The sequence below is a fragment of the Aulonocara sp. 'chitande type north' Nkhata Bay genome, linkage group LG13, assembly GCF_057382095.1.
Source record: "Aulonocara sp. 'chitande type north' Nkhata Bay isolate Kocher_YH1m ecotype deep benthic linkage group LG13, A_spYH_male_GT1.1, whole genome shotgun sequence".
NCBI classification, from domain to species: domain Eukaryota; kingdom Metazoa; phylum Chordata; class Actinopteri; order Cichliformes; family Cichlidae; genus Aulonocara; species Aulonocara sp. 'chitande type north' Nkhata Bay.
The window spans coordinates 2,743,834-2,771,648 of NC_141356.1; the positions used below are offsets into that span (position 1 = coordinate 2,743,834).

At 44.8% G+C, this 27,815-nt stretch overlaps 3 protein-coding genes across 3 annotated transcripts; 1 reads left to right on the plus strand and 2 right to left on the minus strand.

Annotated features, from left to right (window-relative positions):
- The first annotated feature begins 6,240 nt into the window (after positions 1-6,240).
- On the plus strand, positions 6,241-9,334 carry LOC147315458 (uncharacterized). The gene is made up of 2 exons (XM_086260158.1): positions 6,241-7,612; positions 9,264-9,334. Exons 1-2 carry the CDS (start codon positions 6,241-6,243, stop codon positions 9,332-9,334), a joined length of 1,443 nt encoding a protein of 480 aa, XP_086116284.1.
- A 9,688-nt stretch (positions 9,335-19,022) lies between these two features.
- Positions 19,023-23,475, minus strand: LOC147315459 (uncharacterized). The gene is made up of 4 exons (XM_086258279.1): positions 23,317-23,475; positions 23,104-23,230; positions 21,664-21,832; positions 19,023-21,325 (listed from the first exon to the last, which is right to left on the minus strand). Exons 1-4 carry the CDS (start codon positions 23,425-23,427, stop codon positions 21,154-21,156), a joined length of 579 nt encoding a protein of 192 aa, XP_086114405.1. The 5' UTR covers positions 23,428-23,475; the 3' UTR covers positions 19,023-21,153.
- Positions 23,476-26,467: 2,992 nt separating this feature from the next.
- On the minus strand, positions 26,468-27,501 carry LOC147315460 (uncharacterized). Its single transcript, XM_086257994.1, has 3 exons — positions 27,322-27,501; positions 27,110-27,236; positions 26,468-26,643 (listed from the first exon to the last, which is right to left on the minus strand). Exons 1-3 carry the CDS (start codon positions 27,433-27,435, stop codon positions 26,471-26,473), a joined length of 414 nt encoding a protein of 137 aa, XP_086114120.1. The 5' UTR covers positions 27,436-27,501; the 3' UTR covers positions 26,468-26,470.
- Positions 27,502-27,815: the final 314 nt, after the last annotated feature.

The following is a 27,815-nucleotide window of genomic DNA, read 5'->3' on the forward strand; positions in this document are numbered from 1 at the left end:
TAGGGTGGATTTTTATTTTTTATTTTTCCCCTCTTTTACTTTTATTTGATGCTTTGTATGTTTGTATTTCATTGTGGAAAATAATAAATATATTAAACACTAAATCAGTAACTCTGCAATTGTCAAGAAAAACTAAAAATCCTGAGCTTTATGGACACTTGTGATTTATTTATTTATTACAGGACATCTCTGTGTTCCCAGGGCAGTATGACACTTGCAAAACTCAACTACATCTGCTTGCATCTGTCTCATTAAATATGACGTTAGCAGCCAAAACTGTGATCTTTAGTGATAGTGGGGTGCAGGAAGAAGAGAGAATGAAGAAGTTGATGTAGGTTTGTAGGGCTGTTCGATATAATGATATATATCGGATGACGATATAAAAACGTCTATCACTCATTTTACGCTATCGTTTGTTTCGTGGTGTCGCAAAATAAACTGTTTACGGTAATATTTTTTCATCGTTTTGATGGTCACTGTAGTGGCTATATTCATTTCTTAAAGTTCTGTCTTTCTCTTATATTTAATATAACCACACTGGAGTGTCTACAAGCGCCTGTTTTTGTTGTGGTTAGCAACAACGACGGTAACACCATCGCGTGTCCGCTTGTTTATGTTCCATATAAACCTTTCACAATAAAGCTCAAGATCCTGTTGAGACTTTTCAAAATAAACTGAATCACATGAAAGAGCAGATTATTTACGGATGAGAAGTAAAAAAGAGCCGTCAGGTGCTAAAAAATAAACCTTAGACTCAAACGTTAGAACAGGCTTTTCCCCGCTTTTCCCTCTAATAAATACTCACAAAGAAAACAGCGGGCGTTTCAACTTATGTTTAAAAATGTATAGTTTCATGCATCGGTTAAAACACTCGACTCCAGCTACATGACGCGCAGCTGGAAACACTTCCCGCAAGTCAAGCTGCCCGAGATTCACAGAATTTAGAGGAAATGTTAAATTTTTGTGATTTATATCATTATCGGACGATAGAATTCTTATATCGGGATATGAGATTTTGTTCATATCGCACAGCCTTATAGATTCGTATGGGAATGAGAGGCAGAAAGGTGTAAAGGTGAACTTCCAATGAGCAGTGATAGGATGGGTTTAAATTCCTGGGATCAACCATCCAAAACAACAGACACAAAAGAGATGACAGGTTGGAGGCAGGCTGCAGAAGAGTGTTATTTGTGACTGAAGAGTGACGGGTTATTTGTGACTGAAGGATGGCAGCGACAATTAAAGGTAAGGTTTACAATATAACAGTAAGGCCTGCTATGATGTATGGTTTAGAGACAGTGGCACTAACTAAAAGATGGGTAGGGAGCCACAGGTGAAAGGTTGAAGATGTTAAAAGTTTGATTGTGGTTGGTCAGAAGGACAGTTCAGGTTGAGCAGTTTGGCAACAATGTAACAGACTCAAAGTTGAGATGGTTTGGGCATGTGCAGAGAAGAGATAGTGGATATGCAAAGGACAAAGGAAGTGAATATGCAGCTAGGATATTATAATAGGCAGGAGGAAAAGACAAAGAACACTGAGAAGATTCATGGATGCATTTAAGTAGGACATGCAGAAGACTTGTGTGACAGAGGAGGATACAAAGGTGAGGTGGAGACAGAAGATCTGCTGTGTCAGCTTCTAATGGGAACAGCTAAAGAGAAAGGAGACTAGCAGATGGCCTCTACTGAATGCACTGTGATCGGCAATGTGGAAATGATTGAAGGGGAACTCCTCTAGTTTTGCACTTGAAATTCAGGTTATTGCTTGGTGTGAATATTCATCTTTAATAAGTTATGTTTTTTGTGGCTCTGGAGAAATTACTCCAAAATGGGCTTGGAAGAAATTTAAAAAATTCTTGACGCGGCACTTTAGAAATTATTAAGCTTTAATCAGGTCACTCAGCTTCAGAGCGATGTCCTTCTATTTGGCACTTAATGTTTCAAAATGTAGATACATTTAAGAGGCTAATATACTGCCACTGTTTAAGCCCCAGGCATGGAGGTCTAGAGAGTGGTTGGCAACCCTTTTTTCAAAATCCAACCTCGAGCAAACTTTTGCTTGCTATGTGGTTGGTGTAATTGCTAGCAACCAGTTTTTTTCTGTGGCTCAACAACCAGCCGCTAAAATCTTGTTGTGTGGTGAACAAGGGTTTCACTGTAGATGACACCTCCCATGTGGTGACAGGCATGACTGGTGAAAAGCAGAGACTCTGATGACATGGTACAGTGCAATAGAATAGAATTATAAAGTACAGTACCGTTCAAAAGTTTGGACATACCTTCTCATTAAATGATTTTTCTTTATTTTTACTACTTTCTACATTGTAGATGCAAACTGAACACATCAAATATATGAAACAAGACACATGGAATTATGTAGCAAAGAAAAAAAAAGATAAATAACTCTAAATATATCTTATAGTTTAGATTCCTCAAAGTAGCCAACCTTTGCTTTGTTGACAGTGCTGCAACCCCTTTACCTTCTTTCACTGAGCTTCATCATGTAGTCACCTAGAATGGTTTTCACTTCACAGGTGTTCCTTGTCAGGGTTCATTTATTTAAAAAAATTCATATTAAAAAAAAAAAAAAAAAAGAAAAGGGGGGCAGGGATAGCTCAGTAGGTAAAGCGGTTGCCCCATGATCGGTAGGTGGTTCGAATCCCCTGAACGGCTACCCTGAGGTACCCCCGAGCAAGGTACCATCCCCACACGCTGCTCCCCGGGCGCTGCACTGGTGGCTGCCCACTGCTTCACTGAGTGAATGGGTTAAATGCAGAGAAGAATTTCCCCACGGGGATCAATAAAAAGTATACATTATTATTATTATTATTGTGTACATTATTATTTGTGGAATCTCTTGCGTTGTGCAGAAGTCAGGTAGTTAGCTAATAGCCCTATTTGACAACTACTACAATTCATATTATGGCAAGAACCAATCAGCTAACAAAAGAGAAACGACAGTCCATCATTACTTTAAGAACTGAAGGTCAGTCAGTCCGGAAAATTGCTAAATGTTTGAATGTGTCCCCAAGTGCAGGCACAAAAACCATCAAGTGGTATAACAAAATTAGCTCACATTAGGGCCGCCTCAGAAAATGAGTCACCTCTGGTGCTGAGGATAAATTCATCCGAGTCACCAGCCTCAGAAATCGCAGTTTAACAGCACCTCAGATTAGAGCCCAGATAAATTCCACAGAGTTCCAGTAGCACATCTCTATATCAACTGTTCAGAGGAGTCTGCCTTTATGATCAAATAGCTGCTAAGAAACCACGACTAAGGAGAAGCAACAAGCAGAAAAGATTTGTTTGGGCCAAGAAACACAAGGAAAGGACATTAGAGCAGTGGAAATCTGTGCTTTGGTCTGATGAGTCCAAATTTGAGATCTTTGGTTCCATAGCCTGCATCTATGTGTAACACAGAAAAAGTGAATTTTTACATATCTCTGCATGCATGATTCCCACCATGAGGAGGAGGTGTGATGGTGTGGGAGTGCTTTGCTGGTGATACTGTTACTGTTGGGGATTTGTTCAAAATGGAAGGCACACTGAACCAGCATGGCTACCACAGCATCCAGCAGCAACATGCCATCCCATCCAGTTTGCGTTTAGTTGGACCATCATTTATTTTTCAATGATCCCAAAACACACCTCTAGGCTGTGTAAGGGCTATTTGACCAAGAAGTAGAGTGATAGTGTGCTGCACCATGGCCTGGCCTCCACAGTCACCTGACCTAAACACAGTGGTTTGGGATGAGATGGACTGCAGAGTGAAGGTAAAAGGACCAACAAGGGTTCAGCATCTCTGGGAACTCTTTCAAGACTGTTGGAAAACCATTTCAGGCGACAACCTCATGAAGTTCATCGATAGAATGCTGAGAGTGTGCAAAGCAGTAATCAAAGGGTGGCTGTTTTGAAGAATCGAAAATATAAAACGTGTTTTACACTTTTTTTGTTTACTACATAGTTCCATATGTGTTCATTCATAGATGGTGTGCCCAAACCTTTGACTGGTAGTGCATAGCACACCATAGTTAAAGTGTTTTCACAGTCAAGCTTCTAAGGAGACATTACAAGCAACATAACCCTCAAAAACTAAAAACAAGTCATGTTACTGGTAGTGGGAACTGACAGTATATTAAAACTAAAGCTACTACATTAAATTCTTATGTGTTTTTAGTACTTTTATTTTGTGATTTTATTTTCTAATCAGCTCTGTTGTTGTTAAAATTAATAAAATTCATTAATATTTACTGTGGGTCACACATATACAATAGCAAATGAGTAGGCTAAGTAAAGAAATATGGTAAGTAAACGATGAACAGGACACACTTCTCTTTAATAAAAGACACACTGCTCAACACTGTTAACAGGTGTACGTCAACAATTTATTAAACAGTCCTACATCTCCCTCTACTGTTAGAAATTAGGCATCGCACTCACATTTCCCTCTAATAATCTTTCTCTCTCTTTTTTTTTTACTTCAGTCGGGATAACTCATGTTATTTTAAAATGTTAAGAAATACAACAGTCATTTCTTTCATTTTATTATCCTACACAAGTCGATGTAAAGATATAATATTTTTATTTCTACCTGAATCTCAAGTACTCAAAACCATCTCTGTGTACTTCTCGAATTACATTTCAAGTGAGTGAGATTTAGCTTAGGCTGGTACAGCTGTTGTACCAAGCTATATTTTTATTTATTATTTTTACTTTAGTTAGCCATCATAGTTAGCTACATCCATTTTTAAACTATCTATAGTTATACTTTTTGTAAGTCCACTTGGAGTCCACATCAGGAAATCATTCTAATTTTAAGAAAGGTCTGAAAACTTAAAAACAGTTAAAAAACCCTGAAAGCTTTGATACCAGAATTTTCTGTAGCTCAAAGTATACAGAAATAGTTGAAGACAGCAATACTTACAGTAGATTAAAGTAATTCAAAATCATTCACAATTCAATTTAATTAAACCAAATGATTATGAAGTGTGACATTCAAATGCACCTTAGAACACACATGCATCAACACTACAATGAGCGGGTGGAGGGAGGTTTGGAGTCTTCTCTCACCCCCGTTCTCTGCGGCCTGCTGGAGAGGGGGGGCTAGGAGGAATGTGGGGCCTCCCTGCCGCTGCGGAGTCGGGGTGGTCTGCCTCTCCCCACCGCAAGGAAAAGGGTAACACCACCTGGGTCTGGGTGCAGTTCCCCCCTCCAGGGGCAAGGGTACCTAGACCCGGTTCGTAGAGTACGCTTGGGGAGTGTGATCGTGTGTACAGCGTCTCTTTATGTCTGTCTCCACGTTGATTGAGTGTGGAGTAAGTGCATATGAGAGCATGAGGGTGGGAATGGATGTTTGTGTCTGTGTGTGCCTGTATGTCTATATGTCAGGTTGGGTGTCAGACGTCACCTCTCTGGGGACATCTCAGGCCCTCCAAGGTTTGGAGGCCTATCTCCACCCACCACCACTTCCCCTGCCAGTGGTGGACTCCCTCAGACATCGGTGCGTTGGTGGTTCTTTGTGTCTGGGGGTGGGCGTCCAGGTACACACCGGCTCACTCCTTGGCGGCCGCTTATCGGGGCCTGGTGTCATGATCCTGGGTCTGTTGACCCAGCGTTTTGAGTTTTAGTTTATGTAAGCCCTTCAGGTTTCCTAAGTTCATTTGTTATCATGCCTAGGTGTTTCTAGTTCTTATTATTTCCCCCTCGTGTTTCCAACTATGTTAAATCTCCCCTGCTCTTCATGCGTTTCATGTCTGTGTCTTACGTTGTCAAGTTCGGGTTGTCATGTCTATGTCTCATTATGTTTCCTGTTTTATTGTGAAGAGGTCTGGTGTTTCTGTGTTCATCGTGTTCAGACTTACTCTCCCACTGTGACGTCATTATGTTCATGTGTGCCAGCTGTTTCCCCATGTGTTCCCACTTCCCTCATCATCCTCCTGTGTGTATTTAGTCCGTGTGCTTTCAGTCATTTGTTGTCAGGTCGTCTGCTCATCCATGTCTCATCCCCAGGTACCCATGTCAGTTCACTATGGTTAAGCTTTTTCATGTTTTGTTATTAGTTCACCCAGTTTAGGTTATTGTTTAGTTTTCACCGATGCCCGATTATTTTTACCCTCATTGCTAGCCTCAATAAATGGCTTGTTTTGTTTATCCACACTACGTTTTGGTCTGCGTTTGAGTCCTCCTCTGCAACACATACGGTCTGCCCCAGCCAGACCGTGACAGTACGACCTGACCACTATGGACTCAGCAGACCGCGAGCTTTACGAGCGTCGGGAGGCAGCCTTCGCCCAGCTGGAGGAGGAGCTCCGCTGGAAGCCGTGGCGCGCCCCCGACTATGAGCGGATTTTTCACGGGACTCGGCTGGCTCTCGGAGGTCCCAAGAGCTGCCGTAAGTCCCCGCCTGTTTCCAAACCTCGTCCGCTTCAGGTGGGAGTTTTTTGGGTGGCTACAGGCGCTCACGCTCCAGCCTCGTTGTCGCCGTGTTGTGCACCGGGGGCTCAGTCGCTCGCTCCGCCGGCTTCCTCCGCTCGAAGGAAGCGGCGCGCCCGTCGCCATAAACTGGACAATGCCGAGGGAATTTCCCTTATGGATGACGACGTGGACTGGGAGGATCCGTTTTGTTTTACTCCCTCTACACAGGGAGGGATGAAAGACAATTCCCGCTCGCCTAAGCCTGCACATACGGTTAAGGGAAAGACTGTTAATTACGTTACCAGGACAAACACACTCGGTTCCGCTTCCGTCTGTTCAGGTTCTGTCAGGTCCGTTTCAGTTATCCCTGAGTCAACCCGCTTTGCTACCACTAACCCACGGATTTCGAAAGCTGTTAAAACTAGGACTGCAAATGCTAAGACTGCTAAACATGAAGTGGACGGCGGGTTCATTTTTGATAGATCCGTTTTTGTCGACCCTGTATGTGTTGACCCTGAGCCTGCCGTTTCTGCGACTGTTTTTTCTGAGCCTACTCCCGTTCCTGCTCGTGTTTCTCCTCCCGGGGCAACTCGGGCCCAGCGTACCTCTGCACCCGTGTCTGTTCCTCGGGTGGGGGAGACTGAGGCCCAGTTGGCTCCCGCTCTGGTTTCCAGGCCGGCTGAGGCTCTGACCCTTTCTGCACCCGTACCTGCTCCTCGGGTGGGAAGGGCAGTTGCCCAGCCGTTGCCGGTACCTGTTCCGGTCCCCAGGGTGAGGGCAGCCAGGATACAGCCCGTCTCCGCACCCGTACCTACTCCTCGGGTGGGAGTGGCTAGTGTCCGGCATGCTCCTGCACCCGTCCCTGTCTCTACTGAGGGCTCAGGAGAATTCGGTCTGCAATCCACACCGCCATCGCTACTGCATGCCTTTCAGTCATTAGCTCAGTCATTAGCTCTGTTAGCAGCCCGGTCCGTAGCTTACATTCCTGTGCTTCCGTTAGCCCAGCCCTTAACCCACTGTGCAGCTCAGTCATTTGCTCCATCACCTGCTCAGCCTTCTGTCCAGCCGGTGGTCTCTACACCTGCTGGTCATGCCTCGACAGCTGGAGGGCCCGAGGAGCCCGTCCAGCCTCATGCCACGTCAGCTGGAGGGCCCGAGGAGCCCGTCCAGCCTGGGGCTCGCTCGGGCCACTTCGGAGGTGGGGTGCCCCCGGCCTCTCGGCCTGGGGCTCGGTCACTCAGGCACAGCTGGCTGCCGGCGGAGCTCACGGGCGCGTCACTGCAACTCCCCCTGGCTTCTGCTCCGCGGCTGCTGAGTGAGCCCTCATCTGGGACTCTCCTCAGCTCTTTCTGGGACAGTGGCGCAGCTGCCCCTCTGTTGGTCTTCCTTGGTCTCTTGTGTTCTGGGGGCCTCTGGATGTCTGGAGTTTTGATCTCCTCCATACCTGCTTCATGCCCTGGAGGACGGGGCTGTGGCCCCCACACACCCTCTAGCAGATCATTACATGAAGGAACCTTTTAAAAAACAAAAAACAAACGCGTCCACGCTCACAGGTGTACACACGGGTGATCACACCCACAAACTACACCCTTTTTGGCTCCTACCTCAAAGCACACTGTGTTCTGTTGATCTTATGTGCTGCACAATAATGTTTAATATTTAGTATTTACTGTCATATTCCCATATATCATTGTGATGTTGTTTATTCTATTACTCTTGTTCTCTTCTGCTTGTTTTCTTTTTTCTTTCTCAGCAGGTGATCCAGGTGATTGATATATGCATTTTTTCTTTTTCTGCCCATTCTGTTGGTTTTTGTTTTTTGCCCTTCTCCCCCGTCCCTCTTCTCAGCTGTTTCTCTTTCCCTTTTTCTTTCTCCCCTTCTTTCCCCCAGTCAAGTCTGTCCCATATTCAGCAAGTGAAAATAAAATAAACAATAAAAGGTGAATCAAATGGACCATTATGGCAAGGCTGGGATGGTCAATTTGGTAAAGTAAATCCGTTGGGCATCTTTCTTCGCCTTTAGACAACAATTCTGATGGCAAAAGAGCCAAACGGGACAGGCAGAAAAAAAAAAAAAGTGTGACATTTAAATCAAAAAGAGTTCAACTGGTTTCACACTTTGCCTCTGCCCTTGGTGGACTGGCATGTCTGTTCTGTTTTGCTGTGATACTGGGTTGAATTGCTTAAGTAAGATGTGTAATATACATCGCTATACAGAAATAGGGACACATCTTAACATCTATAATTTATACACCATCTAATCATGCAATCATTCAAGTTCATTTCTTCTTAATACATCAACTGGATTAGCAGACACACTGTTAGAAGCTGGTTTTAAGAAGCAGCTTTCCAGTTGTGGTTCGGTTGTTCTCCATCGTGGTCACCTGTAGGATAACCGAAAAACTGATAGAGGTATCACTGAATAACACATTAGCTGTGCAGAGTCCTAAACCTGTAAACTCAGAATAATTCAGACTGCTTTGTAACCTGGATATTTGTCACCATTTGGTTTTAACAAATAACTATTAAACATTTTGTTTTTTGTATAGCTGTAATCCTCTTTTGTTGACATCAGCTGTGTTATCAACATGAGCTGAATGCTCATTTTAGCTAGCTAGCTATAGAAGTTATTTACTTATTAGCTTACAAACACATTTAACTTAACGAAAAATTCCCATGATGCATCAGGTCCTTCTGTCAGTTAGTCCAGTTGCTGTCTAGCACCTCATGCTGTCAGTTTGAAAACAGTCACTCATGGTTTTGGAGTGTAAACACTGGACCTGCTCTCAGCATCTCTACTCTATTTGCAATTCCTGAACAGTGATATGCAAGTTTATTCATGTCTGCAGCAGCTAGTCGAAGCTGTTGTCAAGATGTTGCAACCCAGTTTAACAGCATCAAGTGTGATAAGAACTACTAATAATGGCAGAAAGCAGCTTTATCTGAGGAGAATTTTATCATTCTAATTATACGCAAAACCTATTTACTAACACTGAGGGAGAGAGGTTTAAGATCTATGGCCTACTTAGCAATAGTTCTTCACCAATCTAAAAAGTGAAGGAAACCGCATTAACCTTTCTCAAAAAGTTGATCCTGTTCATCTGGATTTAGCATCTTTAGTAGAAGTCTGCACACTGAAGAAGTCACTTGTGTGACAAAACGTTTCTTCTACTGAAAACGAGCATGCATCAAGACAGCATTAACCCTTCATCTTGATTTAGCATTAGCTGCTAACAGGCCTAGCCAGAGCAGTTAACCCTGCTTTGGTGTCCCAAAGACTTTTCCACAGTAACTTAAGCCCTGAAATACTTTTGAAAAAGTGAGAGTTTTCTTTTTGGGGAAAAATGTACTGCTAAATCACAGCAGCAGCATTAGCATAGTGTTGACACTTGACTATTGCTGTTATCACAGAGAGAGAAAGAGAAAATTGAAACCAGTTAATGAGCTCAGCTCATTAACTGGCATTAGCTGCACCTGTCAGATGAGAAGCTGTTAAGTTATGCCTGATTTAGACACGTGTGAAAAAAATGTACAACATAACTAACAATGTAACTGTAAACCCCTACCCCATAACCTTAATGCACCATCCAAGAAATGTAACTACACGTCAGTTAGACACAGCCTGCACTGGCCAATTCCAGCACATTGATTGCTACTTTATCTCTGCATTTTTTTAAGAATAGCAATAATTATCTCAGTTTAAAAAGTAAATAAATAAAATAACAGCATAAATATAAGAACCCCCAAATGTCATGAGATTGTTGAGACTAATGAAATGGATGTTAGGGCATGAACGAAGAAGTAGAAAAGTCTCAGGACAAATATGTTTCGCTCTGAAAAACAAACAAACAAACAAACAAACAAACAAACAAACAAACAAACAGAATTTACCACAACAAAGAGTGTGAACTCAGAAGGAAAAAAATCTTATCCTAAGGGCCAGCACATCGGGACACACACAGTAATTAACATATATATATCTAACCACCCACAAGCATAAATGTTGGCAACAAATTTGGCTACTTATGCACAGAAGTGGGAAGCAACAAAGTACAAATACTTTGTTACTCTACTTAAGCATGATTTTCAGGTACCTGTACTTTACTTGAGTAGTTTTCTTTCTGACTACTTTTTACTTTTATTCTTTACATTTTTAAACAAATACATGTACTTTCTATTCCTTACATTTTCAAAATGGGCCCATTACGTTTGGTTTAATGCATTTGAGGGGAGTTATTTGCACCACTGCGAGCCTTCAACTCATTTGGGCCCAAACAGTAACACATGAAGTCCTGTTTGTGTATTTATCACCAGGAGATGTGACATAAAAACAGATGACTATAAGTTGCAACTTTAACATCCAGCTAATCCTACAGAAGAGGAGCGAGCATAAAGGGAGTAATATTTTTATAAGTGGCAATTTAAAATCTAACATTTCAATCAGCTCAACAAGCATCAGCAAACACACAAACTGTTTATGTGCTGTGTTTTTCACGGTTAGTTGCTAGCTAAAGGTCCAGCTTCAATCAGAGATGAAGATAAGGACAGGAGAGGAAGAAGAGAAGTTAGACTGTTCAGTGGTGTTTGATAAACTGGAAATTTATGAAAACTGGAAAGTACACTGCAGAAAGTTGAATCAGTACTTCAACTTTTAATGGAGCATTTTTTAACACTAGTATCTGTACTTCTGTTTAAGTACAGAATGTCTGTGCTTTTGCCACCTCTGCTTATGCAGGCTCTACATAGTAGTGATGTGTCGGTCGTGAACGAAACGGCTCTTAGAGCCGACTCTTTGAAGTGAACTACGCGAGCCGACTCCTTATTGGGAGCCGTGTTTTTTTTTTTTTTCTTTCTCTCACCCTCTCTCTCTTGCACTTTTTTTCCGCTTCACTCCGCACGCGAGCCCTGTGCTTGCGCTGGGAAGAGGCCGGAGGGGCGGTAGTTACACTCGCAGTAGCACAGCAAGAGAGTAGGAGGGAAAGAGAGAGAAAGAGAGCCAGGGAAACAACGTCACATTAGAAAAGTATAGTAATGATTGTGATGGCATGCCACACATGGTAAGCTCCACACCTCACCACCCGTTGATTCACTTTAGTTTAATTTACAGTCACTACTTTAAAGTATTCTACATATTGTTCAATATTGTTTCTTTATTAAATGAAACTGAGAAAATAACACCAAAAAAGCCAGCAGAACTTGATCTGATTATATATGTAGCTATTGCACACAATTACTGTATTTTTCAGAGTATGAGGCGCACCGGATTATCAGGCGCAATATCAATGAACAGGTCTATTTTCATACATAAGGCGCATCGGATTATAAGGTGCATTAAGCAAAACAAAACAGCCAGATAAGTCAAACTTTATTTAACTCATTCACAATAACTCTCAACATCGCAGATCATCTTCTTGCTTCCTCCACTTCCATACCATTGATTCATTAATGTTTAATTGTCACTGTGATGGCATGCCAAACATGGTAAGCTCCACACCTCACCACCCGCTGATTCACTTTAGTTTAATTTACAGTCACTACTTCTAAATATTCTACTTATTGTTCAATATTGTTTCTTTATTAAATGTATTTATTTTTCCATCATACCTTCCAATGTTTATATGGCGTGCACACATATTAACCTTGCAAGGTCAAAGTTCTGTTTTATGTTATATTAATACATCTATCTTTGTTTGAGTTACCTGGGGGTTGGCTTCTCCTCCTGTGTGGCAAAGGGCTGGGAGACCTGAAGTACCACTGACAGCCTAATTGGATTGCACCACATGCTTCATTGCCCGGGGGGTGTTTCATGTTTGTTTAATTGTTTTGTATTAGTTGGTTATATGGCAGCCATCTTGTTTCCCCCATGTGTGTCATTTGGTTTAGCTAAACCAGTATTTAAGTTCCCCTGTGTGTCATTTCAGGAGGTCAGTTTATCATATTGTAACGACCGTGGGTTAGTGGAGCTAAACTGGCTAAACTGCTCACTAGCTAAACGGCTAGCGGGGCGCTAGCGGCTATCGCTAAACTTCACAACGGATGGAGAGCGCTCGTGCCTCATACACCGCACGACCCCAAGCGTCTCAGCAGCAGACTGATAATCCCCAAATGATCCAGCAGGAGGCAGTAGTGGTTCACACCAGTCATTTATTTACCATCTTTTTCTACAACAACGTAACGCTGCTGACATCGAACCCCTATCCCGCTCCCACCACATAGAGTCGCGGTGTCTTACATTACCTCCCCCTGGCTTCTGCTCCGCGGCTGCTGAGTGAGCCCTCATCTGGGACTCTCCTCAGCTCTTTCTGGGACAGTGGCGCGGCTGCCCCTCTGTTGGTCTTCTTTGGTCTCTTGTGTTCTGGGGGCCTCTGGATGTCTGGAGTTTTGATCTCCTCCATACCTGCTTCATGCCCTGGAGGACGGGGCTGTGGCCCCCACACACCCTCTAGCAGATCATTACATGAAGGAACCTTTTAAAAAACAAAAAACAAACGCGTCCATGCTCACAGGTGTACACACGGGTGATCACACCCACAAACTACACCCTTTTTGGCTCCTACCTCAAAGCACACGGTGTTCTGTTGATCTTATGTGCTGCACAATAATGTTTAATAATTAGTATTTACTGTCATATTCCCATATATCATTGTGATGTTGTTTATTCTATTACTCTTGTTCTCTTCTGCTTGTTTTCTTTTTTCTTTCTCAGCAGGTGATCCAGGTGATTGATATATGCATTTTTTTTCTTTTTTTCTTCTTTTTTTCTTTCTCTGCCCGTTCTGTTGGTTTTTGGTTTTTGCCCTTCTCCCCCGTCCCTCTTCTCAGCTGTTTCTCTTTCCCTCTTTCTTTCTCCCCTTCTTTCCCCCAGTCAAGTCTGTCCCATATTCAGTAAGTGAAAATAAAATAAACAATAAAAGGTGAATCAAATGGACCATTATGGCAAGGCTGGGATGGTCAATTTGGTAAAGTAAATCCGTTGGGCATCTTTCTTTGCCTTTAGACAACAATTCTGATGGCAAAAGAGCCAAACGGGACAGACAGAAAAAAAAAAAAAAAAAAGAAAACACAGACAACACAATACCCAGAATGCATCTGGCTAACAACCCCAGCCAGGTCATTACACAGCCCCCTCCCAAAAAGGTTTAGTGTCCCCACAACCTTAACTGTCCACTCTGTAGTCCAGCAAATGTCCGGGCCGGCGTTGAGTACGCTTCGGCCTTGACTGGGAATCCATGGCGCCCCCAGTCGGGCCGGGCGTAGGGGGCAAGGAGTCCCCAGGCTGCACACCGGCCTGTGGGTTGGGGGCAAGCGGATGGTATGGCGCCAGCCGGTCCTTGTGTAGCACCACCCGCCTTCCCCGTCCCGGCATCCGGACTCTGAAGACCACCTCCGATAGCTGTTCCAGGATCTCGCCCGGGCCTTGCCAGTGGCTCATGAGCTTGGGGGTCAGCCCCCGCTTCCTCTGGGGGCAGAACACCCAGACCCGATCTCCGGCCCCCAGCATAGGACCGTGCGCACGGGTATCATACGCCCGTTTCTGGCGGGCCCCGGCTCCCTCCAACGTCCGTCTTGCCAGTTGATGCATCGTGTGCAACCGCTCCCTGAGCCACCGGAAGTAGTCCATCTCTGGTCCACCAGCAATCTCCGGCTCAGGGGGCGCCCCGAACACCAAGTCCACCGGGGTTCGGAGCTCCCTTCCGAACATCAACGCTGCAGGAGTACACTGACTTGACTCCTGCACTGCTGTTCGATACGCCCACAAAACAAGGGGCAGGTGTTGGTCCCAGTCCCTCTGATGTTGGCTGGTCAGGATGGCCAGCTGGGTGGCCAGCGTGCGGTTGAACCGCTCAACCAGACCATCGCTCTGAGGATGGAGGGGGGTGGTCCTCGTTTTTCTCACCCCCAGCCTCCGACACACTTCTCCCAGCACCTGGCTCTCAAAATTCCTCCCTTGGTTGCTATGGAGCTCCTCCGGTACACCAAACCGCGTGAACATCTCATCCACCAGAGTCCGCGCCGTCGTCACCGCACTCTGATCCGGCACCGCGTACGCCTCTGGCCACTTTGAGAAATAATCCATCGCGACCAGGACATACCGGTCGCCGGCATCAGTAACCGGGAACGGACCCAGGATGTCCACTCCGATCCGCTCCATTGGCGCCCCAACTAGGTATTGCTGCAATGGGGCATGGGAGCGCTGGCTGGGACCTTTCTGCGTCGTGCAGTCGTCACAGCAGTGGACATGGATCTCCACGTCCTGACGACACCCCGGCCAGTAGAACCGCCGTCTCAGCCGTCGCACCATCGCACCGCCTTGCCATTCCCAAAATGGCCGGTACCTGCAGCCCCATGAACCCAGCGGAGGACCTCAGGCCGCAAGACCCGGGGAACCAGGAGCTGGAGTATGTCGCCTCCCCCGTCTGGCGCTCGCCACCGCCAGTAGATTACACCGCCATGGAGCTCCAGGCTGTTCCACTGGGAGTACAGCGACTTGGTCTCGGGCCCCTGGGAAGACACGGCGGACCAGTCTGGCCGTGTCCCTGCCTCCATCCAGTCCCTCACCATCCCTAGTGCTGGATCGCTCACCTGGTGCTGCTGTAGCTCCGCCGCGGTGAAAGGTTCCTGCCCTTCATCCACACCCTCAGGTTCCGCTGCTGCCGATGTTGGACCCCCATCCAGCTCCTCCAGGCGCCTGCAGTACAGGCACTCATCCGCAGAACAGGGACACCTGGACAGGGCATCAGCGTTGGCGTGCTGCCGTCCTGGTCGGTGCTGGGCCTCAAAGTCATACTCTTGTAGTATTTCCAGCCACCGGGGCCACCTGACCCTCCGGCTGGCGAAAGTTCAGCATCCAGGTTAGGCTGGCGTGGTCCGTCCTGAGCAGGAACTTAGTGCCCAGGAGGTAAGGTTGGAAATGACGAACCGCCAGGACCACAGCCAACAGCTCACGCCGGGTAACACAGTAATTCCTCTCGGCCCGGCTGAGGCTGCAGCTGTAGTATGGCACCACTCGCTCCTCAGCCTCTCCCCTCTGGGAGAGCACCGCTCCGACCCCCACGTTGCTGGCGTCAGTGTCCAAAAGGAAAGGCTGGCTGGGGTCAGGATACGCCAAAAGCCGTTGCACAGTCCTCCGTCCAAGCAAACCGCTGACCCTTGTTTGTCAACTGATGCAGGGGGCTGGCGACGGTGGCAAAGTCTTTTACAAACCTCCTATAATAGGAGGCCAGCCCCAGGAAGCTTCGTAGCTCGGCGACGTTCGATGGGGGGGGCCAGTCCCCCACAGCAACCACCTTCTCGGGGTCAGTAGCCACCCCCTTTTCGCTCACCACATGTCCCAGGAACTTCACCTGGCGAGCAAGAAGGTTGCACTTGGCCGGGTTCAGCTTTAGTCCGGCCCCGCGGATGGCAGTCAGAACCTCTCGTAGGTTAGCCACGGCCTGTTCAAAGTCCTTAGCATGAGTCAGCAAGTCATCCAAATAGACCACGCAGCGGGCACGGGGAATGTCTTTGAGGACCCTTTCCATTAACCTTTCAAACGTGGCTGGTGCATTGCATAGTCCAAAAGGCATCACCTTAAACTGCCACAGTCAAATCAAATCAAATCACTTTTATTGTCACATCACATGTGCAGGCACACTGGCACAGCACATGCGAGTGAAATTCTTGTGTGCGAGCCCCACAAGCAACAGAGATGTGCAAACACAACAACACAAACGAGCAAAATACAAGAATGGCCAACCTGAAACTAATAAATATATGTACAATATATAATAGTGTATGCATTTCTGGATGTGTATACTAAATATTTTCCTACGTGTGTGTGTGTGTGTATACACATTTTTACAAATTAAATAGTAAAAAAATAAAATATAATAATAATAATAATAATAATAATAATAATAATAAAATATATAAAATATACAGAGTTGAATATGTGCAAAACAAGTGGCATTTATATACAGTGTGGAGTGCATAATGTTGAAGTTCCAGTAGTGAAGCTGAGGTGTCTATGACGTGTTCAGCAGTCTGATGGCCTGATGGAAAAAGCTGTCTCTCAGTCTGCTGGTACGGGACCGGATGCTGCAGAACCTCCTTCCTGATGGAAGCAGTCTGAACAGTTTATGGCTGGGGTGACTGGAGTCCTTGATGATCCTCCCCGCTTTCCTCAGGCAGCGCTTCCTGTAGATGTCTTGGAGGGAGGGAAGCTCACCTCCAATTATCCGTTCAGAGCACCGCACTACTCGCTGGAGAGCTTTGCAGTTGTAGGCGGTGCTGTTGCCATACCAGGTGGTGATGCATCCAGTGAGGATGCTCTCAATGGCAGTCCTTGCCCTATGGTGAATGCAGTCTTGGGCCGTGCCTCGGCAGCGAGCTCCACCTGCCAGTACCCACTGCGGAGGTCTAGCGAGCTGAACCAACTGGACCCAGCGATGTAATCCAGTGCGTCATCGATGCGAGGTAACGGGTAAGAGTCCTTGCGGGTGACCGCGTTCAAACGCCTGTGGTCCACACAAGGGCGCCACCCCCCTGTTTTCTTCTGCACCATAACCACAGGTGCGGCCCATGGACTATCCGAGGGTTCAATGACACCATTAGCTGCCATCTCTTTTATCAGTCCCTCGGCAGCTTGGCGTTTGGCGAGGGGCAGGCGGTGGGGCCGCAGCCGGATTGGAGCAGCTGCTCCAGTGTCTATAGTGTGCTGCACCAGGCCCGTCCTTGTGCAGTCCTCTTCCCTGGCGGCAAAAGTGTCCATAAACTCTGCCAAGAGACTCTGCAGCTGCCGCTGCTGTGTCGCACTGAGGTGCACCCCACTCCGCCGCCCAAGCTCCTCTACTGCCGCGACAGTCTCAGGTGACGGGGAGACTGCCGAGCTAGGCGGCGACTCTGGCTGCGGGATGTTGGCCCTGCTTACGTTCACCCCCTGGGTCCTCTTCCGCACCCTGGCCGCCCTCGGCCCCTGGCTATGGCATGGGGCTGTGGGGCGCGAGGGCTTTGGGGGTGCTGGTGGGGTGGGGGTCTGTCCCTGGCTACCGCGGCCCACTTGGAGCTGCACGGTCTCAGCACCAAGGTGGATGGCAACTCCCGGCACATCGACCCCCAGTGGGCCAGCAGGTCCAGTCCAACAATGCACTCGTCTGTTATGTCGGCAAGCCAGAACTCGTGGTTCACACTGTTCGTTCCCACCACCACCTGCAGAGTCTTTTTCCCCGGCATCACAGTCTTTTCTCCTGTGACAGTGTGCAACGCTGTGTGAGTAGGGGTCCAGTCTTTCGGCAATGAGCCGCCCGTCTCCGGAAGCAGCCCCCTCCGCAGCAAGCAGATGGTGGACCCCGTGTCCACCAGGGCCCGGCAAGACCGTCCATCAATTATACAGTCCAGGTACAGTCCACGGGTGGACCCACAGCGGCCCACCATGGGATGAGTGTCACGGAGAGGGTTAACTGATTGGGGTGGGGGTTCCCTCACTGTCCCACCCCGTGGCCGTTTCCCGTCGGTGATGTCACTCGGCTCCGAGGACTAGGTGCGGGACAGTTCCGGGCGAGGTGACTGGGTTCCCCGCACCGATAACAGCAGTCCGCCCGGCGCCTCCGACGGGGAACTGCCTCTGATTGGGCTCGTCTGGCCTCCTCCTCCTCATCCGACTGGGACGCGCTCATCTCTCGCTCGACCATCCTGGCCGATCGTCGGGTCACTGGCTCGCCCCGCAGCACCTCCTCAGCCCGCTCAGCCTCCCTCAATGCCTCCTCCAGGTCTCGGGGGGATGACAGCCGGACATGCTGTCGCAGCCTCTCCGGTGTGAGGCCCCTCAGGAAGGAGTGGAGACCCAGCTCCTGGGAATGTCGGATAGCCCCGTCGGGCATAGAGGCGGACGTCCGCAGCAAAGGACCCCAGGCTCTCTCCCTTGCGTCGGCGTCGGCAAGCCAGCTCCTCCCTGCTCCTCCCTGCTCCTCCCTGCTCTGTTCGGCTGGTGGTCTCTGTCCAAACCGTCTGCCGAGCGCCGTGGTCAAAGCCCGGAGGTCGCGCTGCTCCTCTGGGGGCAGGTCCAGCAGAACCTGGAGCGCTGGGCCCTCCAGTGCAAGCGCCAGGTTGGTGGCAGTCTCTTCTTGGCCCCATCCATTGTGAGTGGCAGCCAGCGTGACTTGGGCCAGGTACGGCTCCAGCTGCGTCGCCCCAGTGTAGTGCTGTAGCTTAGCAGCCGTCCTGCCAGGAAGCTGTGATGCGGCCCCAGGAATCCCCCTCCCCCGCCCCAGCTCGGGTCTTCTCCGCTGGGTCTCGGCAGCCATGCTTTCCAGAAGTGAGCAGTTGTCTCGGATTATACGCTCTAATTCGCCTATGGTCGGCTCCATAGTGTCTGCTTAGACACTCATGAATCCTACTTCTGACACCAATTGTAACGACCGTGGGCTAGTGGAGCTAAACTGGCTAAACTGCTCACTAGCTAAACGGCTAGCGGGGCGCTAGCGGCTATCGCTAAACTTCGCAACGGATGGAGAGCGCTCGTGCCTCATACACCGCACGACCCCGAGCGTCTCAGCAGCAGACTGATAATCCCCAAATGATCCAGCAGGAGGCAGTAGTGGTTCACACCAGTCATTTATTTACCATCTTTTTCTACAACAACGTAACGCTGCTGACACCGAACCCCTATCCCGCTCCCACCACATAGAGTCGCGGTGTCAGCCAACCATGCCAATTCAACCCACTCCACAGAACACACATCAACTTCACTGTGGCTTACATTAACATAACACTAACACAACATGCGAATCAAACACATAGGAACTAGCAGAACGATAGAAAACACAGACAACACAATACCCAGAATGCATCTGGCTAACAACCCCAGCCAGGTCATTACAATATGTTTGTTTGAGGTTTTGTTAATTATTATCTTGAGTTTAGTCTATTGAGTTGACCTCTTTTATTGGTCTGCCTGTTTAAGTTTTGGCTTTGTTAAATATATTTTCATATTTTTGGGTCAATAAAACCCCCCCCTTTTTTTAAAAATTGAAACCACCTGTGTCCTTTATGCTTTACTGCTTGGTCCCTGACAATGATCCACAACTATTTTCAGTTGCGGATGATAAAGGATTCAGAAAGTTTATTCATGCAGGCCCATATGACAGAGAATGTGCATCTTCTTTTTGTTTTCATATTTTTTCACGTTTATATTTAATTGTGTTGTTTCACTTTAAATTTGTTTAGAAGGAAAAAGCTGAAAATTTAAATAGTTAAAAGTTGAAATGTAAATGGTTGGGGTTTTTTTTGTATTATATGATTTATTTATTACATTTTATGTGGAGTGAATAAATAAAAGTATACTTACGGTGGCCCCTAGAGACGAAACATGCACGAACTCCAAAACACGTACAAACCCCGAAGCACTTAAAAACTCCAAAACACGTACAAAAAAGGGGCAGTGTTGAGCTTTTTGTTACCTAGTGGCTACACAAGCCAGGAAGTACCAACGACCGGATTTGGTGTGTGGTAGTGACGGGTAAATGAACTTTTTTTTTTTTTTTTTTAATTATTTGAATATATCTATGAGTGCTTGTGTGTAAATACACAAACAATACACATATGCTTTCAATTGTGTAATTTAAGTGATCTAGGGTAGCTCTGTTTTGGAAGTCCAATTAATGCTAGAAATGTGTTTTGGAGTTTGTACATGCTTTGGAAATTGTACGTGCTTTTTGGAGTTTGTACATGCTTTGTCTCTAGGGGCAACCGTATATATTTATATATAAACATATATAAATAAAGCCACTTTTTTTTTTTTAGTAATTCCTTTTGTGCATAATTTTATATTGTTGTTAATAATAAATTAATTAAAGCAACAAAACACCCTGAAGAGAGAGTTGGTCTCCATATCTGTGGGATTTACTTTGCCTGGTATTTAATATATTACTGTGGGAGCTAGTTAAAAATGTAATGAACTGTGGGCATGGGCATATGCCCATGTTGCTCACTGGAAAATCTGCTCTAGCCTACTGCGCTGTCTTTCTGTGGATTATGCGTTGTTAGCTATTCTTCTTTGAAGGTAGATGTTAGCAATCTTCAGGTATAGCTATGTAGATGGCTTTTTAAAAAATATATAATTTATTTTTGTTTTTCAAAATATAAAACAAGGACAAACAAACAGGCTCAGATGCTACAAATTCTTTTTATTACAAAGTAGATGGCTTTTTTATTTCAGTTGTAGTTAGCCATGTTTCTGTGACTGTAGCAGTTTCATGTAATTATGCATCCAAACAAACAGAAAGGGTAATGTTTTTGGAATGGGAGGATCTTTTAGTTTCTTAAGGTAGTCAAGTGTTATCATTTGCGAGCAATCTTTATTTACATGCAGATAAACCAGTATGTCAGGACGTAGCCCAGAAACAATAACCCTGGAGGTATGTTCAGCTTTTGCACAAACAAGTCTAAATGCATTTCTGTGTAATTGGAGACCTGCAGGAAAGTTCCTCCAGGGCTGACTCATGTAAGGAACATTCTACCAATGCATGAAATTAAAAACAAGGGCTTTTGCAAACAGTAAAGAAATAGAAAAAGACACAAAACACACACTTAAAAAAGTAAACCCCTTTGGAGATGTGTAGAACAAAAAATCTACGGATGCCCCCCAAAAAATACAGTGCATGATTTTTTTACTGCAAGTGAAACAGTAAATGATGTCTATGGAAAAACCCACTTTGATTACATGATGAAAAGATTTTGTTCAGCTCACGATGTCTGCTGTTGTCAGGCAGCGTAGATCCAAATTTCATTGTGGTGAGTAAGAGAGAAAAATGATTCATATCCAGCTCCATTGTAAGTGTCATGATCAAAGGTTTTCCCAGCTGTAATCAAGGCCTCACGAAGCTTCTTTGCATTTTCTTGGCCACTCTGGATGCTTGGAGCGCCACCGAAAACCCTTAGAGCAGACAACAAAGCAGAATTCTAGATATCTTTCAGGTTGGCCAAAGACTAAAGAGATTTAGGCTTTGCCCTCCTTTTAATGCTTTTAAAAACTTGCTATCATTGAAGTTTACTCTGTAAGTAATTTTGCATATTATGTATGTGAAACTTCATAGTTAATTCTCTTTCTGACCCCCAAATTGGAATCTGGTGAAGCTTAGTCCAAAATTAATGTTCCTCCCTTTTCAGTATTTGTTAGGTGGTAACATGTTTACAGATTTACAAAATAACTGCTGAATTAAAGTCTTTCTTGGTTTTCTGGGGAAAAACTAGATAAATGGACTTGTTTCTCACCTGACATACACAGTGGCTTCAGGTTTACTTTCCAGTTGGACCAAGGGATCAGAATTTTCAGGTGTTGCGGTACCAGGAGGAATAAACCAGGACAAGGCAAATTCAGGATCACCTTTACCATCTGTGACCTTGACCAGTGCAGGCCAAGTGTCACTAGAGATCTCAAAACCTGAAAGAGAAAAAGAAAGAAAAACATGCTTGAAGGTGCATTTTACTGAAAATGTGTGGGGCTGCAGAAATTCAGAGCTAAAACATTTCTGAAATAAGTCAGTGATTTATGAAATGTTATAGTCTTTAAATATTTTTTTTAAATTCAATACATTTTTAATAAGAAAAATGACTCCATGCTATATCAAGTATTTCTTTAATATGGACAATAAAACAGTACAAATGTGTTTAAGTTACAAATTTTAGATTTGAGCTCCCCTTTTTCTTCTTTCTTTCAGTTTTGAATAAAAATCAAACAACTCTTCTTATGAAGAACTAGTTGTACCTGTTTTATATACTTTTATAAAATATATATATATAATAAGACCTTGTCTTCCTTTACTTTGCTTACCTCGTACTTACCAGGATTATTTCCTGGTACCAGGAAATAATCAGTTTTAATTTTTGTAATCCTACGCATCTGTCACGGCTGCCGAGGCGAGCCGTGTGGATATAGAAGGAGGACCCAAGATGCAGGCAGTGGATGAGATACCGGTGGTTTTATTTACAGAGGTGTAGTGGCAAACAAACAGTGGGGCATAACAAACAACTAAAGACACCTAAACTGGGAGAACTAAAATAACAGACCTGGGAGCATATGACAACGGATGATGAATAGCAGAGAGACGCAGACGAGGAACAGGACACCGTGGAACACAGGGTAACAGACTGACACAGAGTTACACAGACTGACACGGAGGAACACAGACGAACCGGCAACAGGCAGGAGAACACACAGGGCTTAAATACACACACCAGTAATCGGGGATGAGAGACAGGAGGGCAACACAGCTGGGAGGAATCTGGGCTGACGGGACAGGGGAAACGTAAACTGATCACACTCACATATGACACGGACCTTCACAATAAAACAGGAAACTCAGATACATGGAACCAGACAAGACATTGAACTAAACAGACAGATTCACAAACAGATGGGGGAACACCATAGACAGACAGATACAGACGCAGACTCAGAGGCAGATCGAAAATAACACAGAACTTAAACAATCATCATCTAGAAAATGATAACAAACTAAAAGCGCTGGGTCACCGACCCAGGACCATGACAGCATCAGTCAATAACTAGTGAATTAACTTGATTTGTATAGCTATGGTCCTCTTATGGCCCATTTGAAACAACTAATCTCTTGGATTACTGTGTTTGAAAAGAAACATCAACATTACAAAACAAACTACATCACACACTTGCACTTTCAGTTCCTCGTATACCTGCTTCAGTTTGCTTCTTGGCATAATCCTTCAGCCGTGAATTTGCAGCGAGGACATCACTGGACTGGGAGCTGTCAATCTTGGTAGTAATCCAGGTGGAAGTGTCATATAAGCGCACCTCAAAGTCCTGCATGCAAAAGAAGCACAAATGTTAAAGAACCATTATAATGAAGATGACACAAATTCTGTATCTGAATTGTTCCAAAAACTTACCGGGTAGGCCTCGAGTACTTTGTAGTGGGGACACTTTCCCACACAAAAGTCCTGTCCTGTGCAGACTGAAACCAGAAAAAGTGCGAAGAGTGCAAACATTACCTGTGCCATGATCACAGACTCCTGATGAACTGAGCTCTGGACTAAGTCCTCCTGTTTAATAAGATAATCACAGTGTAACGTCTAATGTTATGCAGCACACCCACATGAACTATGTGGGTGTGCTGCATAACATTCAACCTGCAAGGCAGGCCAGTTTGTCTTTTTACATGCATTACAGTGCTCCTCTGACTGCCCAGCATGTCATGGTGTGTGTGGGAGTGATTGTCCTTATCTTGGACAACATCCGTCTCACTAACACCACCTTAAGCCAGTCCAGCTCAATCCCCACACCATTACTGGCCATGCGGATCAGTATATTGAATCTGTTGGATCTGCGACCCTCAACCTGCTGCCCCAGCATGCAACATGCAACAGAATAGAGGATGGCACTGGCCACCTGTGACAAGTGGATGAGCACTTGTCCAGAAGTATTGACTTTATGCACATTATGCACATTATTCTCTCTATATATGTATTAGCTATGATTTGCTATTGTCAAAGTAACATTGCTGCACTTACTATCCTGGGTTTGTTTGTGTAAGCATTCTGTTGCCAGCAGACAAACATTCAGCAAGTTAAAGCAAATGCTCAGTTATATGTTGCTTTATATTTTATTATGTTGCAGAATTAAGTAGGGCTGCATGATTAATCGTTAGAAAATCGCGATCTCGATTCATACTTATGTGTGATCTCGTTTTCAAATGACAACCATTAAAAAAAAAAAAAAAAAAAAAAAAGACGATGACGATTGTACCGCATTTTGATCCGGGACGTAATCTGCATGAAAACAAGCGCTCACTCTTCCTGCTCAACAAATGACAAGGGCGGAGCCTTATACCACGTGATGCAGAAGCTGTGCCGTGTGATGCTAAAATTAGCAGGGAAAAAACAACGGCGAGCACGTCAGGGATGACGAGAAAGTAACAGGAGAAAATCCGTCCCGGTCAACCACCCAAACATCAATAACGGGAACCTTATACAGCGCTTCCCTATACCCGTCGAACTCCCGCAGGCACAAAGAAATTACAGAGGCTATTACTTATCACCTGACCAAGGATATGGCTCCCACCAACACTGTGCAAAACGAGGGATTTAGGAAAATGATCAACACCCTAGACAAATGCTACACAGTGCCGTCCCACAACTATTTTTCTATTGTTGCACTACCTGCTCTATACACACAGTGTCGAGCAACGGTGGAGGCGGAATTTCAAGCAGTACAACATTTTGCGGCAACCACAAAACGTGAGACATTTGTTGTTTTTATGTTTGTTTATTGTTTTTATGTTCAGTCTCAACTGTTACGAAGTTGATGTGCAGTTAATAAGTGCAATAAATATTTATACTGGAAAAGAAAATCGTGAGAGAATCGTGATCTCAATTCTAAGCCAAAAAATCGTGATTCTCATTTTATGCAAAATCGTGCAGCCCTAGAATTAAGTCATTTGTGCATTCTTACAGTGTGGGATGTGTGTAGCTCAACAATGGATAATAGTGCAGAAGAGGGTACGGCCATGCAGAGTTTAAAGCATGGAAGTACTGACATTACTTCCAGTTTCATTACGTAAAAAGTGACAAAAACATTAGTGCGGGCTGTCTCTGTGAAGGTTCTCAGTCATCCAGGTCATCGTAGTCTAAGGAGTTTAGAAAGAAAAGCGTCTGGACTTCTTTCAGTTGCTTGAAGACGTTTCACCTCTCATCCGAGAAGCTTCTTCAGTTCTAGGGTCAAATGGTGGAGAGTCCAAGATGTAAGACCCAAGGGGGACAATGGACCCCCTAATAATGATCCTCTACCTAATCACACAAGCCAAGGTGTGAAAATGGGTTTAGGTCACTATCAGCCAGGGTGTCGGGTGAGCTCATTGTGAAACCTAGCCCCTATCATGTGATTTCCTGAGGTCAGATGGCCCAGGATGTGAGTGGGCGTTAAGGCGTCTGGGAAGGGATCTCAGAACTGGATTATAGATGGCAGACAGTTGGTGTCGTAAACCGCCGCCTGTGTTCAAAGATGGTCGTTCACACTGGACATAGATGGCTTTTTTCACTCCTCTTTCAAACCTGTCTTCTCTGTCCAAAATGTGAACATTGGCATCCTCGAAAGAGTGACCTTTGTCCTTTAGATGCAGATGGACCGCTGAGTCTTGTCCCGTGGAGGTGGCTCTTCTGTTGTACAGTGTGTGCTGTACACTCTGCGTGGGAAGAAAACTTCTTTCTACAGCGAAAAAACTTCAAATCTGAGTGAATACCTAGCACGCTGCCACGGGAATGTGAAACCGCTGAATCTTTAATTTTATTTATTTTTTTGCAGTTTTATATGCTGAAATATGCAGAAAATAGATTTGAATGTTAGACACATTTCTTCAAATCAAAGACTGTTGCATGTAATTTAATTTTTGCTTAATGCAATGTGCATAAAGTCAAAAGATTAAATCTAATAAATCAATTTTTAAAAAGAGACTTTTTCATTTGATTCAATTTTATATGATGGATTATGCAGAAAAAAAATAGAACTGAATCAGTAAAGTAACGGGATTACATTCTTGGAGAAGTAATTAGTAGTTAGGTAGTAATTACTTTTTTCAAGTAACTTGACCAACACTGCTGTCCACAACAGACTCATAGAAAATCCTGAGCATTGTCCGACAGATGTTAAAAGAACTCAGCTGCCTCAGAAAATAGAGACGACCGTGGCCCTTTCTGTAGAGTGCAGTGGTGTTTTTAACCCAGTCCAGTTTATTGTCTCTGTGTATTTCAAGGTATTTATAGTCCTCCACAATGTCCGCATTGACCCCTTTGGATTGAAACAGGGGTCACAGGTTTCCTGGTTCTCACTCAACTCAAAATTGAGTCATCTTTCCCTGTGAGATTTAGACTTGTGTGTTAGCTGCTCTCTTTTAATTCTCTTTTCTGTCATAATGACTGATTTTGTTCATTTAGAACTTCACAATTTTGCACAAATTTGCAGTTATATTCTACAATACAACTGCAAAATGAAAAACTTTGGATCTACTGAAGAAATCAAAGTGATTTAAAGGATAAATGGACACACCGCTCACCTTACATAGATAGTGGCTTCAGGTTTAGTTTCTAGTTTGACTAATGGATCATATATTTCTCCCTTTTTGCCACCAGAAGGAACAAACCACGACACCGACATTTTAGGATCACCTTCACCTTCAGTAACAGTGACCAGTACAGGCCAGCAATCATCAGGAATCTCAAAACCTGAAAGAAACAAACATTGTACAGAACTCAGAGTGGTAAATGGACTGGTTCTTATATAGTGCTTCTCTACACTATCTGAGCACTCAAAACACTTTACACAACTAGGCCTCATTCGTCTAGCACTTTTTCTATCTAACTTTCACACACATTCATACACTGATGCACCTGGAGAGCATGCAGACTGTAGCAGATGGGGATCAAACCACCAACCTTCCAATTAGTAGGCGACCTGCTCAACTTGAATATTAAACCAGGTAACACAAGACTAAAGGAATACAAGGTATCAGATTCTAGTTGTTGTTATGTTGATTTTAATCTTACATTTCTCAACTAATTTAGAAGTTCTGCACACCATCTTAGATCTTAGATCAACATATTACTTATTTATACAGTTCCATGTTTAGTTTAGCTACTGCCATCACAAACTAAATTACATACTCGAGTGATATTTCAGTGCCTCATGTACCTGCTTCAGCCTGTCTCTTGACGTAGGTCTTCAGGCGTGAATTTGCAGCTAAATAATCCCTGATCCTGGTGCTGTCGAGCTTTGTGGTAATCCAGTCGGTAGCACCATATAAGCGCACCTCAAAGTCCTGCACACAACAGAAGCAAAAACTATACTTAGCGACTAGAAATAAGAACACAACAATAGTATATGTGAACTGTTCCAAAGCCTACCTGGTGCGTCTCAACCACTTTGTACTGAGGACATTTTTCCTTTGGGCAAAAGTCCTGTCCGGTGCAGAGTGACACCAGGAACACAGCTAAGAGTGCAAAAACCACCTGTGCCATCTTCACTGAGTCTTCTGAGGAAGTGCAAATGCAGCTCCACAAACAATACTGCAACTTAAAAGTACATCAAAGCGATGCCCTATTGCACCAGATTATATCAGACACGCTGACATAGCTGTGCTGCAAGGCAGATCAGGCAGTTTATCTTGTCTGTGGAAAAAGAAACAAAACAGACAAGCTGTCTCTGAAAATGTTTTGTGACAAAACAAATTCAAGGCCAAGAGACATACAGAAGTGTGTGATATTTTTGTCTTCTTTCATTTTATCAGCTTCCATTGAACATAAGAAACCCTTTTCCCATTTGTTTGGAATGTGATGGGTAACACTTTCAAACTTTTAAGTAGTTTGTGTACTTTTAAATAATCTTTTATTATTATGAA